The following is a 15,857-nucleotide window of genomic DNA, read 5'->3' on the forward strand; positions in this document are numbered from 1 at the left end:
AATTCTTCAGTCCCTAAAATCCCAAGCTCTACATCCTCCACTCTCAGTTTAGCACTATAAGTATCGATTTTTCTATCTGAAAATGGATCCAACAAGACCGTTTTGTATAATTTATTAGAACCAAGGAATACTGTCATTCTTATAGAAGATAAGAATATACTGCTGTTCTAAGGGTAAACACTGACAATGAAAATCTAACTTAAATTTTCTATTCAGAGTATACTTTAAAATATGGCTATACCTGACTGGACCCTTGAAGCATTAGCTGAGATTTTTTTTTTTAAAGAATCATATCCTTTCTTTCTTTTTTAAATAGAAGAGCTGCAGTTAATAAAGTATGACTCATACAGTTCACATGCCCTTTTCAAAGCAGAAACTGCAATGTCTGACCTTAATTATGCAAAAAGCAGGGTCATTTTGCTAAAAATTATATTAGTCACATTATGCTTCTTTTCTGATTGACACTAGAGTTCATTTTTGTATCAGGAAAAAATGGTCAAATTCATAAAATGTGTTCATACTTCCCATGAGTTTTTATAAATTTTTATGAGTTGATACTAGATTATCTGTATAAAAACAACTAAGTCAATGTTCTATTTTTTTTCTGTAAAATTCAATAAAGTAAAACCAAACATACATTTAAAAAAATCAAGTAAATTTTTCATTTCTGATGTCTTTAATCCAGCAATCTTTTATATAAAATATACCATCAACCTTTTAAAAAAAGATAAAACTGAAATCAAATACATTAATCCCAGAATTATGAAATGAACAACCATTCAGGTCCAAATAATAATGAACAAATGTAATGGATAAAACATTTGAGAGCTATACCATATTGCATAAGTAAAGTCAGTATTAAAGGTGCTGTGATAGAAAATGTTGGCTGTTCACCGTTCTTCCGTGGTAATACCTGTGCCAGTCACAGGGTGGTTCACCTAGCCCATAGGCCCCAGTCTCCTTTGCATGCAGGCAAGACTACATAAGCTAGATCACGCCAGTTGAGTCTGACTGGAGGGATGTGCGCTACCTTCTGAGGCTAGGGCTACAAAATGTGGTTATACATTCCTCCATAATCTTTCTCTTTCCTGTTAGCAGGAAAACAGATACCTGTTGTCAGCTTCAGCCTTAAAGAAGAGGACAACACCCCCAGGCAATGGCAGAACTGCAAAATGGAAGTAATCTGGGTCCCCGCAGGATCATATGGAGCAGAGGAATAAGCCAATCTCATCATCAGGGCTGTGACATGAAAGAAACTGTGCCTTTTTTAAAGCCAATGTTATTTTGTCACAGTGGTAGAATCTTATCCCTAATCAAGACAAAAATTGCTATTGGGAGTCAGGTGCTGCTAATAACTAAACAGATAACTAAATTACATGGCACCGGTTTACTGGATGGATACTAGGTAGTCAGTAAAATGTATTTCAGGCTAGGAACCTCCTGATTTTTCTCATGCTGTAGCAAAACATTTGCTAGATTCATCATGTGTTCTAATTTAAAAGGTACACCATGTGACTATGGAATCTTTCTAGGCAAAGCAAGAGAAAAGAGCCAAAATTTTAGTACATATTGACAGCTGCTTACTGCTTTTAGTAAGGTATTTTAAGAAAGTGATGAGGTTAAGCATGAATTAGTTATGCACACTGTTGGAAGCAAACAGAGTGCCTACGTATTTGGGATCTCACAGGTACAGGAAGCCAATTATTTCTCTATACCAAACACCAAGATCTAAAATTATTGCTGGTCACAACTTTTCTCAAAGACTGCGCAATAAGGAAAATAAAGAAAGGGGAAAAAAAAAGGTCCAGTCCTGGAATAAAGATCGAATTGAGAATACTATATTCCTAATGCTGCTGCTAAGTCGCTTCAGTCGTGTCCGACTCTGCGTGACCCCATAGACGGCAGCCCACCAGGCTCCCCGTCCCTGGGATTCTCCAGGCTAGAATACTGGAGTGGGTTGCCATTTCCTTCTCCAATGCATGAAAGTGAGAAGTGAAAGTGAAGTCACTCAGTCGTGTCCAACTCTTAGTGACCCCATGGACTGCAGCCTACCAGGCTCCTCCGCCCATGGGATTTTCCAGGCAAGAGTACTGGAGTGGGATTCCTAATACAACACTATTATTTCAGATGACTTTGAGATATCAGTATTAAAATGAAGTAGAGAACAAATGAACGTATTTTCGAAACAGAAGTAGAGTCACAGACATAGAGGACAAACTTACACGGTTACCAGGGGATGGAGGAGAGGGATAAATTGAGATTGGAATTAACATACACACACCACTCTATACAAAATAGATAACTCATAAGAACCTACTCTATAGCACAGGGAACTCTACTTCATACTCTGTAGTGGACTATATGGGAAAAAAGTCTGAAGAAAAAAAAAAAGAGTGGCAATATGCATAAATGATTCACTTCGCTGTATACTTGTGCACTGTAAATCAACTATACTCCAATAACAATTTTTTAAAATCTTGTAAATTAACCTAATGTTCTACACTATATGGAATATTTTATAAATAAATAAATTTTCTAAATTTTAGCCAAAAAAATAAAATGAGGTAGAGAATTATGACTCTAGAAATAAAGACAAGAAATAAAGGAGGGTTTAAATTTTTATGTCCAGAAAATAAATGGTTTCTGGTATATGAAAGTGGCTGGCAACAAACAAGCGAGAAACCTACCAAGGTTTTGAGGGAATGAATATACTATCCCCAAATCCGAAAGCCCAGGCAGCTAAACCAATAACTCTTCCTGCACTTAAGCTGCCTATATAGAAGGCATACCTTCCAGCATCCAATTTATCTGTGTCTTAGAGGATAACAGACAAGTAAGAACCTCTGAGATGGCAGCGCTAGGGCCCACAGATGACAATGACAAGGGATTTCTCACAGGAAACAGAACCGGGGGGGGGGGGGCACATGGAGCAGTTAACCAAGAAATTACTGCAAGACCTCAGCTGAAAGCCTCTGCAAGTTTTGCTCAGCAGCATTTGATGCCTGCTACTGATCAGTGATTGCTGCGTATTTCCTAGTTCTCCCTTTTCTGAAACAGAGACTTTAGTTTATTTATCCTGTTCTTGTTTCATCACTATATATTATGAAGAGTAGATTTCTTTTCTGTGAGTTTACAAATTGTTGAACCATCAAGAGCCATTTCAGAGGCAAACAAAAGCACAGCACCCAGAAGCCCGACTTTGAGGTGGCCTCAGCAACTGGACTGATTATGTATCCTCTCCCTGGGGAGGGGGCAAAGGTTCTATGTGTGGGAAGTAGTGGCTGAGGGAATACTTGGAAGGCCAGAAGGCTGGACTGTGGCGACTGGTACCAATCTGTTCTCCCCTTCTTCTGCAGTGGAGCAGCTGGGCCGTGACTAGTTATCTGGAGATTACATTTCTGGGCCTCCTTTGCAGGCCACCAACTGACTTTTCTCTTGTTGATGGATTATGAATAAAGGGCTATTTACCACTTCCAAATCTGGGCCTTAGATCTCGGGCATTTGCTCCCCCAGTTCTCCTTCCCTTTGCTGCTAGCGGGAACATGGATATGACTACAACCCAGTTGCAATGACGTAGCTGAGAAAGATACCAGAGGAAAGTGGAGCAACAAGATGGAAAAAATTCAGTGCATGAATGACCTCAAGACATATATACCACTCAACACTTTTTTAATAAGCAGCTGGTACTGAAGTTCTTTTATTACATCAACTCAGTCTTCATTCTAACTTCATCAATATACCTAATGAATAAATATTTAGATTTCAATTGGTTAAGTTGTACCAGTTTTGTAGACAAGGATAATAAAATCTATAATATACAAAAAATTATACACACTTAATGTATACATTTTTATGAGTTTGGACTAAAGCACACTTGTAATACCATCACCACAATCAAGACACTAAACGTATGGATCACTTCCACAAATTTCCTTGCGTTGTTTTGTTTGTATGTGTTTTGGGGTTGTTTTTTTTTTTGGTGAGAATATTTATCAAAATATTCTGTCCTCTTAATATATTTTAAATTGTACAGTATCATATCATTAATAATATGTAATACATTATTATATAATTATCTAAATTCCTGTATAATAATTATACCTCAGGTATTTAAAAAAGTAAAAATGACTGGGGAAAGCTGAACACTGAATAGATGATATTGAAACTATTTTCAAACACACTGTGGTAATGATATTACATTTAGGTTACAAAATAGAATCATTATCTTTCAGAGATAAAAACTGAATTGTTTATGGATAGAATTATATGATGTTTGGGATTTGATTTAAAATATGCCAGAAGAGTAGAATAACGGGTGGTGGTATAAATGAATCAAGACTGGCCACATGATCACAACTGTCTAAACTGGATGAACAGTATAACATATTTTAATATGATAGTTAAACATTATGTTTGAAATTTTCCATAATAAAAATTTTTTAATGATTTTAAAAACGTGGTTATTATTAAGGTTGGATGGATTAAAAAATAACTATGAAAAGGTGGTAGGAGAAGAAAAATACCACATGACACAAATTCATACTTCATTAAGCAGCAAAATCATTTTACTATTTCTATCAAGCGCAATAAATTAGTGCTACAGAACTGAATTGTATTTTTTTTATGGTGTCAAATTTAAATAAATCTGTTTGGTGATTCCGTAACGACACAAGCTTGATAAGTATATTACATATGAATCTAGGCTTATGTTTTTTTAATTACTTAATTATTTTTATACAAGTAGCAATATACAAAATATACAAAATTATCATAAAAATTAAAAACTACAGAAACTCACAGGGGTCATTGTGAGGCTCAAATGATAATGTATGTAAAAATGCTTTGCAAATAATAGTACTCTCTTCCAAAATTTTTAAAAATGCACTGTGTAAAAGATTAAACTATCATAAAAGTACATTTTTTTTAAGGAAGAAAATCAAGTTATAAAAGTTTGAAGGAAATTTGAAGTATAATACATTTTTCAAGGGACCACTCTAACTACCACATTATTCCATATACATGAAAGGAAACAGTGTGGTTCTTTTATTTTCCTTTTCTTTGAACTTCTAGTTAACTAGGAATTTCAGTCTTAGAAGAGTCCAGCCAGGGGTCAAACTATCTTACATTCCAAAACTCTTTAAATATTTAACTTTTTCTAATCATTTTCTTTAAGACACCTAAAGAATAATGCAGATAAACTTTGATATTAATAAAATCCTTGAAATTACTAATATAAATCTCTTTTAAAATAGAGCACATTACAATGATATCAAAGTCAGCACTGATACCTCTAAACCAAAACAAGCACCACCACCACTAATTGAGAAGTTACTACATGCCAGGCACTATTCATGATTCAGTTATAGCCACTACTGGGCTTCCCTGGTGGCTCAGACGGTAAAGAATCCGCCTGCAATGCGGGAGACCTGGGTTCAATCCCTGGGTTGGGAAGATCCCCTGGAGGAGGGCTTGGTAACCCACTCCAGTATTCTTGCCTGGAGAATCCCCATAGACAGAGGAGCCCGGTGAGCTACAGTCCATGGGGTCACAAAGGGTCAGACAGGACTGAGCGACTAAACACACAAGGCAGCAGTATTATTAACTTCATTCAGCAGATGAGGAAAATGAGGTACAGACATGTTAACGAGGCAAATACAGTTTTTAAGAAAGAGAAATGTCCTCCTTCCATTTCTCCTACCAGTCCCCAAGCATGCACACGGTATTTACAGCTCCTTGAGAACAAGGTTATGGTTTATTCATCTTTGGACTCTCAGTATCTAGCATCTTGGCCCGTAAATACGGTCTGAATGAAATCTTTTTAAGCTGTACAATCTCCCCAATTTCAAACTTGAGTACATAAAAAATTCATAACATTCTGTTTCTCCATGGATTACAAAAACATATGTATGTTAAACTCTGAAGTCAATTTAAATGCCCAGCCATTTAACAAAGATTTTATGTCCAACTGAACAAAGATTTAACACAAATTTATGTCCAACTGAAACCTTTGCTTACCTGCATCATGAAGTGCGGTTCTTCCCTGCAGGTCTACATGTTCAGTGGGACAATTGTACTGTTAAAACACAGAAATTTAGTCATGTAAGAAAGTTTTATTTTCAAATTAAATATAGTGATTTAAATGAACAGCTGTTATCTTAAAAATACTGCATTTATCAAAAACTCTAAAGAGTACTAGACAAGTCATAAATATTTTGACATGTGACAAATACAATAACATTATACTATAAATTTAACAGTGTTCCAGCAAACAGGAAAACATATGGTACATTACAATAGCATGGAATATAGAAACGGCTATTGTTTTGGTTTTTGGGTTTTTTTTCTGTAACGGTTAAAACTTGAACAATTGAATCAGAAAAAAACAAATGAGCTCTGCTGTGAAACTCAGTAGCAAACATGTTCAAGGAAACGTGTGACTAGACTCTTCAACTAAAAACTTAATCTAGCCCACTAGTTCATAGAACTTTGTGGTTGCCTGATTACAAGCTTAACTAATGACGCTATTATACAGTCTGACTTGTTGGTGTTTATATAGAAACATATAGATTCTACACTGTGCCACTTCATCTCAAGTCATATACCAGACCACAGAAAATTCCAATCTCTAGCTAATGTCAACAGGAAGGTCAGGTCTTTGTTGTTTATTTTTAATACACTGAGTTATGCAATTCACTTCCCTCAGAGTTTTTGCTCTTTATTGTTCACATTCTTTCACAAACGATGGAAAAACTATTACATAAGCTAACAGTCAAAGCTAGCCTACTATTTTCTTTGATCTCAAGTCTCAAAAATGCATTGAAAACACATCTACTATTTGCAGTCAAAGTGATAAATTCAAAGTATTAACCACTTTTACTACCTGTAGAAGTTTTTGTAGACACAGTGCGTGCCCATATTTTGCAGCCAGGTGAAGAGCATTCCTTCCTAGAAAAGAGATAATTTTAAATATATGATAAGGGTTATTTTCTTCACATGTGAATTCCCCTTAAAAACGTGACTGATTTTTCCAAAATCAGTTGACAGGCGACTTCATTTATAGGCATGCTTTAAGTTTGAGCTTTATTTGCACTGAAGGAAGGAGGGCAAAAATCACTCAGATTGGTCACTAGACAAAACATCCAAAGCAGAAAGAACACAGACAAAAACAAGAAAGACATATGTCGGAGTTGGAATCAGCACGATACACATATAAAGTTTTATGAGTTCTGAAAAGGTACAGTTAGTCCAAAATTTCTAAAAATGAATATTCTGCATCAATGGAAAACACACACACGTGTGTGTATATGTGTGTGTGTATGTGTGTGTGTGTAATAAACAGTTTTTTGTTCATTTAAAGGTGGCAAGTAAATAAAGTGTGGTCTTCAATTAAGAATCTGATATACCTTTAGGTAAAGATTTACCTCACTAACTCATCTGTGATGTCTCTCTTTCTCTCCCTCCTTGCCTTCCATTTCCAAACAGAATGCTGTTAACAGTAATGCATTTATTTGTCCACACATGAAGTCACAGGATAGAACATTAAAGTTGTTAAGGAAACTCTCTGCTCTAGGTCAACTCCCATATTTCACTGAGTAACAAAGTATAAGTTCCAGTGATTGTCTATCCAAATGGAAAATTAAAACATTCACTAAAGAAAAGTGATAGCTATATTCAAACACTTAAAATCTACCCTGTGATATGCAAACAAATTTATGCTATAGTATTTTAAAAGACAGACATAGGTATGACTAAGTTTAAGCAGGAGGCTGGTCTAGAAGAAATAATTTTTTATAAATATAGCTAGCCAAACAGACCAGGTCTCCTCATGAGGCCTGACAGTTAAGAACACAGACTCTGACTGTGACTCATACATGGAAGGACCCTGGCACATCACTTAACAACTCAGTGCATTGCAGACTCACTGGCTGGATGTGAGGATAAAATGAGTTAGTACATGTCAAGTGCTTAGCAGAATAGCGTCATCTATTATCATGTTAAAAAAAGCATCATCTATTCTTGTTATGACCACTATTGGTGATGCTGTTATGAGGCAATTAGTTCCCCAACAAGTCTAACCAAAGGCCAAATGACCTCAGGACAGCACGAATGTATATACTGAATAGTACACTAAGTCGCTGAATAGTGTGCTAAGTCGCTTCAGTCATGCATGACTCTTTGTGACCCCATGGACCGCAGCCCCACCAGGCTCCTCTGTCCACAGAATCGTCCAGGCAAGAAAACTGGAGGGAGCTGCCATGCCCTCCTCCAGGGGATCTTCCCGACCCAGGAATTGGATCCACATCTCCTACGGCTCCTGGCATTGCAGGCGGATTCTTTACCACTGAGCCATGAATAGCACATAAGTATAGATTAAATGGCCCCTATAGATTCTTCCAAGTCTGAGATTTTAGAATCCTATAACACTACCAAGACAAGCCCTAGACCTCAGGTCTCCAGCTGCTAATCTGTTCAGTCATGCTTTCTGCTACACTGCCCTCTCCCCCACAATACCTCAACTAATTAGAAACAAAGTTACAGCCTTCTCTCTGTAAATCACATTTAAGTCTGACTGAGAGCATTATCAGTGGACAATGCTTGTCTTCTCTGTACTATGGAGGCAAACATACCTGCGGTGTCACTGGTTGTAATATCAACTCCATGTATGAGGATGGCATTCAAACACTCAAGATTTCCCTTTGAGGCCACAACATGAAAGCTAAACAAAAAGAAAATTTTGTTATGCCATGGAAACTACCCAAGGTCAACTTTAATGTTACATTCAGCCATCTTATATTCGATACCCCTATATACACACACGTACACACATGCATTTTAAAGGCTACACTAAACACTTACATTTTTAATACAAGAAAAAAAGAAACGTATTTCACATTACTGAAAAACTCATTTTAATCCATATTTATATCACTACCCCTATAGTTTATCTTTTCAATAACAGAGGCACTGGTGTTTAGACCTTAAATGCACTGAAAATTTTCTATCAGATTATTTTACTTAATTTCAAATATACGGAAACTGCCAAAACAAATGAAGATACCACAGAATGCTAAGGCCAAAGAGAGATCAAAACACTTATCCATCTCTTTAGAATTATCACATTAAAGCTGGCATAGAAAAGTTTTCAAAACAAGCTAAGCTATACTTGAAAGCCACAAAAATCTGGCATCATCTTCTTTCCCCCAAGTACTACCACATAATTCCTCCTTTCACTCAAGAGATCTGTGTGACTGGTTGAAATTTCACACAAACAGGCAGAATTGAGCACGTTTTCTAATAAAGCAAGTAAAGCCTACTTAAAAACATAACTTTAAGTCATCAAGTATTCAAGATACAGGATAAATATCCCAGTGTTTCTTTGATCATCTAATACTTTTCTTAATGAACAAACATAGAAATACTTTGTGTGCATTACGAACTGATACTGTAAGTAAACATAGTAGGACTTGTTGGCAAAGGATGTTGAACTCAGGCCATAAACAAGTACAGTAACCACTGTGAAGATGCCAGGAGATAAAGGCTCAGCAAGATGCCTGGATGTAGACACACTCGGCAGCATACCCCGCAGCAGGGGTCTTCCCTCACCATACCACGTAAAAATTTTACATTGTCCCACTCCCTAAAACCTTAGTACTCCTAGCTCCTTCATCCCTGCCTTCATTATTTTAAATGTAACTATGCATTTTCTAATACATATAAATTCAAATTTTATTTTCTTTATGGTCTATTAATCTCCTCTAAGAAAGCAGGGATTCTTGGCTGTTCTGCTTCCTATTGTATTCCCAGAACCAATTAAAGTACCAGACAGATGTGGTGTTGTTTTTCAGTCACTAAGTCGTGTCAGACTCTTTTGCGACCCCATGGACCGTGGCCCACCAGGCTCCTCTGTCCATGGGATTTACCAGGCAAGAATACTGGAGTAGGTTGCCATTTTCTTCTCTAGGCAATCTTTCCGACCAAGGGATCAAACCCGTGTCTTCTGCATTGGCAGGTGGGTTCTCTACCACTGAGCCACTTGGGAAGCCCACCAGACAGATGATAGACCCTCAAATATTTGAATAACTGAATGCTCAGAAACAAAATGTAGAGCTACCTTGCAAATTCACTTTCAGATATTCAATTATGCCTCCATTCGCATTATGATGAATATAAACGCAAACTAGAGACCGAGCACTAAGTAAAGTAAATCAGGTTTGTGTGCAGTTTGAATGAGAGAGAGATACTTCTGATAAAAAGAATGTACTGCTCCTAAAAGTCAGACAACTTCTCCTTATAGTAGAACTGAACTGCTGTAAGGCTGAGGGTATCATTCTTTCTGCAGCACTGAAGCGGGGAATTCTATTATGCAGTGCACTGAGAACTTTTTTCAGGGATGGTAATTTCCTTCATGCAAAGGTTTTCCATCTTCAAACAACTTTGGAGATCTCATTCTTTGTCTACCTGTTTTCACCTCTTAGCTCACAAAATTTGAAAGACTTCTCTTCTCCAAAATAACTTAGCATTATACCGATGATGCACTACGAGGGCAGAAATCGGAGCAAATCTACAATGCATTATTAATATGGGTGTGCTATAGATAGTAGATGTGCTTCAGAAAGAAGATATACCAATCATTACACTGTATGCAGAGTTGCAAAGGAAACCTGGAAAACTGCTTTATAGAAATATGCTTTTTCAATTAAAAAATCAACTTTTTCTTTTTAAAAACAAGACAAGTATTACTACTACAATAGGAGATCCAGGTAATCTGGACAGTCCCCACCTCTGGTTGTTTGAAGACAACCAGAAAAGCATACAAAATAAGAAATCTGCCTGAAGCTATCAGTGAGCTAACATGATAGTGAAAAATTACTAAGACAGCATGCAGGGAAGCACAGAGGCCCAGAGAGGTGAACCTGGAATATCGAGCTACTTTTTCTCTAGGAGCATTTGCTATTTAGAGAGAAAAAAAACTGAGAGGTTGAACAGTCCTTTTGGCAGCCTGAGGGGAAGGCGAGTCAGGAACTGGAACTCACAGCTCTCCAAGGGGCAATAGGGATTCTAGGTGAACCTGCCCCATTTTGTATTGGCAACAGACTACATCCCTGGGAAACAGGTAACCAGGAATAAAATATATTCTTGTAATGACTATCTAAGGCCTCAAATATTTCATTTTTGAAACTGTATAGAGATCAAGAGGGGCTTTGCTGATGGCTCAGACAGTAAAGAATCTGTCTGCAATGCAGGAGACTGGGTTTTATCCCTGAGTCAGAAAGATCCCCTAGAGAAGAGATTGGCTACTCACTCCCATGTTCTTGCCTGGAGAATCCCACGGACAGATGAGCCTCGAAGGCTGCAGTCCATGGGGTTGCAAAGAGTCAGACATGATGGAGTGACTTACACTTTCACTTCACAGATCAAGAAGGACATGTTAATTCTGCCTTAAATTTCAAAAATTAAAAACCAAAAAAAAAAATCATTCCAAATTAAACTATTTTTATAACTATAGAAAATATATTTCTAGTATGTCCTGTACTTGACTAAATATAAAATGCTTTAATTAAGAAACACTTTGTGTGTGAATAACAAAAGGAAAATACTTTATCCTATGAATCCTAAAAAGAATTCTAATTCTATAGTGAATACCTCAAAAACTTATACTACTCAAATGTGTCATAAACTAAAGTTCACAGTACATCATAAACTAAAGTTCACAGTTCATCATTTTATACCAGATTTGCATAATTCTATCAATATAAGTCATTTCCCTCAAAATTGAACCTTAGATCAAAAGAGTCAGAACAAAATCTCAAGTAACCATTCATTCAAAACATTCAAAGCATGGGCAGACAAAACTGAAGAAATAAGGTTTCACTGAAGATTTTCATCACAAACAAGATCCTTTGAACTTTTAACATCATGGCACTTGGAGAAAAAATAAACAACAGTTTTGATATTAAATTTTTACTATTTATACTGTGAGCCCTATAAATGGCTTAAAATTTAGCAAAAGTAGAGGCAGGACTCAAAATAACTAGTTTCTGTAGCCGTCAACTTGCCTACTTTACAAAACGGAAACAGTACAAAAAATTGGGGCTTCTTAAACTTCAGTGCTCTTATAAACAACTTGAAGTCATGCTCTGCTATATTCATGTATCGAAGCATTCTAAGGCAGTGACCTACACCAAACATTAACTACTCACTTCCTAATATTCACTTCTATATTTAGTATCTGATTTCTAGTATTCTAAAAAAACTCATGCAAGTATAAGGCAGAGAGGTATTTAAGGAAATGAGACTTTTCACCTCTAACTTTGGAAGGTTTCCCAGATAAGGTTTGAACTGCTGTATTTATAGAGGATAGTAAAGGTCCATCTAGTCAAGGCTATGGTTTTTCCAGTGGTCATGGATGGATGTGAGAGTTGGACTATGAAGAAAGCTGAGCGCCGAAGAATTGATGCTTTTGAACTGTGGTGTTGGAGAAGACTCTTGAGAGTCCCTTGGACTGCAAGGAGATCCAACCAGTCCATTCTGAAGGAGACCAGCCCTGGGATTTCTTTGGAGGGAATGATGCTAAAGCTGAAACTCCAGTACTTTGGCCACCTCATGCGAAGAGTTGACTCATTGGAAAACACTCTGATGTTGGGAGGGATTGAGGGCAGGAGGAGAAGGGGACGACAGAGGATGAGATGGCTGGGTGGCGTCTCTGACTCGATGGACCTGAGTCTGAGTGAACTCCGGGAGTTGGTGATGGACAGGGAGGCCTGGCGTGCTGCGATTCATGGGGTCGCAGAGAGTCGGATACGACTGAGCGACTGAACTGAACAAAACAGAATCTAGATCTACCCTTTAACCCAACTGCTCCCTATCCTCAACATGAAAGGAAATGATGAAGACTAGGAAGAGGTAGGAGAAAAGATACCTGGTTTATAAGCATATAGACAAACCAGCAGCCTTCAGTAACACAAAACAAAAGGGTGGGATCACTGCCTGTATCTCCCTAAGTCACACTAGTTATTCTGCCTCTCTATTGTCCTAGACACCTTCATTTAAACTAATTACCCCAATACAAAAATGGATTGGGGTTAAGGCGGAAAGGTAATGTAATTTATAGAACTCTTCCAAAATAGAAAACTTGGGTTTATATCCCAGACTGTGACTTTTAATGAGACTAGACACCAAGTTATTTAGCCTCTGTAAACTTCTTCCTGCTTCTTTCAGAGGGCCACTGTGAGGATCAAACATGATAAGGAGTATTAAAAAAAAGCTTATAAACAAAATTGTACCAAATAACCCAGGCTGGGATTTGCCATAGGGCCCAAACAACTAGACCACTGGGTAGTATTCTCTGTCTCACTTTGAAAATCTTTCCTATTGAGGACAACTATTAGTCCAAATTGATGAAAGTCATGTCTGAAAGATTTTAGAGTGTGGGTTTTGATAAAGACTTTTTAAATTACATGTTGATAACCATAATTCACAAATTTCATTTGTATGCCAAGGGTGTACTCTTGAGAGAATTACCACCAGTAATACTCACGCAGATCTGCCTTCTACATCTAGCTTGCCTGGATTTACTCCCTTTTTAGCAAGGATTGAGGTCACTTTCTCTACATCTCCCCTTTCTGCTGCTTTCATCAATCGGTCATCGTATTTGTTCCAATCTGCTGCTTGCTACAATAAAGGAAAAAAAAGTAAACATAGCATACTATATACTATATTAGTAAGGCTCTCTAAAGAAGGGGAAACAAGAGAAGGGAAAACAGTACTGTCTAATACATCATTCAGTTGTCAAATGTATCTCTAATTCCTTTCTCCTCGCTATCCTAACCTGATGAAAAGAGCCTTTCCAAAACACACAATATACAAGAAATATTTTATATATTATATATTTGAGAAAAAGAGGATTTCTCGTGTTTTCTGCCCTGTTTTCTTTGCCTTCGGAGCAAAGAAAGGAAAGGAATTAACTGTTGAATACCTACCATGTGCCAGGTATAAATTACTGGAACAACCCTAGTAAACTAGATTTATCATCTCCATTTAACAGATGAGAAAAATCAAGGCTCCAGGGATATTAAATGACTTAAGAGGCCAAGCCCAATTCTGACTTCTCATGACTTCCCAAAGCAGTGTACTTGTTGTCCTATTCTGTAATTCATGCTTTTGAAACTGGCTCTGGTTACCTATTGCCCAAGACCTTTAGTGGCAGTGGAATTCTGTACACATTTAAGAACACCCACCCTTCTCCCCCCAGCATCACTTCCTTAAAAGGTACTACTGGGAATATAATTATAGACGCAAATTGTACACACATACATGCAATTAAAAAAACAATCCATTATGCTTATGTATTAGGATAAAAAGAAACATCTACATAGAAAAACTTATTTAAAAACTCTAAAAATATTAACTACTTAAAAATCCTAAAATTATAGGGTCAGAGATGAGATGACTTTCAGTTTCTTGCTTCTTTACATTCAACATATTCTGCTTTTTATAAAAAAAAAAAGATGTTTGATTTCAACAAAAACAGTGCATATGTATTTCAAAGGAACATTAAAGGCAATTTTTTAATAGAAAAATATATCAAAAGATATACATTTTAATTATATCAAGGTTATCAAGTTTTAATTGGAGAAAATACATTCAAGATATTAGATATTCTGAAGCCAATAACTTTAACCTTTGCTTAGTAAGTATAAATGTATTATTCAAAACTAAAATATACATTATTTAAACAAGTAAGGTTTTAGCCTTTTAAAATTCTGTACAGTAAACTTATTGCTAAATTCTTCTTTGCTAAGTTCAATATCATTTTTAGAACAAAAAATTATGTACATATCTTTCACTTAACTTACAAAGTAATTCCTATGTCCACAAATACAATAACAAATCTCTGGAGGAAAAAAATGAATCACTTCATATAAAGCATATCCTCTAAATGTTTGATCAATAGGATTATTTTATATCTACTCTCCTCTAAAACAAAACAAAAAAAGTAACCAATTTTCTAGCTAAATAAGTAATGTATTCATTAAATACTTGAAGTGAAAAATATGAAAACTGAATATGAAAAAAGACAGATATATTAAAATTTTAACCCACCAATGAAATGTAACATTTCAATGGAATCTGGTTCAAGTATCTACACAGACTTCAGAATTGTTGTCTGCAGTCATATTTGGAGATGAACTACTTCCTTCTAACTTGAAAAGTTCAAACTGTCAACTATGATATGAGTCCTATGAGCCCTACTTACTGCCTCAGTCTAAACAACATTTTCAGCTTCCCCTTTCTTTAGCTTTAAAACAAAACAATCAGTGTACTGGCTCTAATTTGGGGAGTGGTAGTAGATGTAGGCTTTATGTTTTCAAATGCCTAAGAGATTAAGTCACGTTTAGCACACAAGCACTTGCTCTAAATTGATTAGTTTACCCTTGTAGTTAGAACAATCTCAATTTTATTTCCAAGTAAACCAGCCGGTGGAGAAAGGAGCTATTTAAAACACTAGAACAATTGCAAAATCCCAAAATAAGGCTCTTTAAAAGATAACTAAATGAGATTAAAGTCTGGTATTAATCCTGTGATTTTCAGTTCTTCTCTACCAAGCACTCTGGTCCACTGTCAGTTAACAGAAATACTGCTCAATTACTAAAATTCTATTATGAGCTTTTTAAATCCAGAAAAAGAAACAAGCACTTTTGTTTTCGATCACTAGCCCCAGTCTGCTAATCAAATAAACCAGAGAGAACAGAATAAGACAAAGAAACCAAATTTTTTAAAAAGTAGTACATTTTAAAAGAATACAGTTCAGAAAGCCTGGCCAAGACTCTTGTTTCACTGACTATAGGGATACCTAC

At 36.3% G+C, this 15,857-nt stretch overlaps 1 protein-coding gene across 4 annotated transcripts in view; it reads right to left on the reverse strand.

Annotated features, from left to right (window-relative positions):
* The window catches only part of UACA (uveal autoantigen with coiled-coil domains and ankyrin repeats), an 88,020-nt gene that overhangs the window by 25,606 nt on the left and 46,557 nt on the right, over positions 1–15,857 (reverse strand). For all 4 annotated transcript variants that reach the window (XM_042252118.2, XM_012180860.5, XM_060418896.1 and 1 more), the window contains 4 exons: positions 13,538–13,671; positions 8,628–8,716; positions 6,881–6,945; positions 6,016–6,073 (listed from right to left, as the gene is read on the reverse strand). In XM_042252118.2, coding sequence (XP_042108052.1) covers positions 6,016–6,073; positions 6,881–6,945; positions 8,628–8,716; positions 13,538–13,671 — 346 coding nt within the window. The remainder of the gene's footprint in view (positions 1–6,015; positions 6,074–6,880; positions 6,946–8,627; positions 8,717–13,537; positions 13,672–15,857) is intronic.

This window comes from Ovis aries, chromosome 7, assembly GCF_016772045.2.
Source record: "Ovis aries strain OAR_USU_Benz2616 breed Rambouillet chromosome 7, ARS-UI_Ramb_v3.0, whole genome shotgun sequence".
Taxonomy (NCBI): Eukaryota; Metazoa; Chordata; class Mammalia; order Artiodactyla; family Bovidae; genus Ovis; species Ovis aries.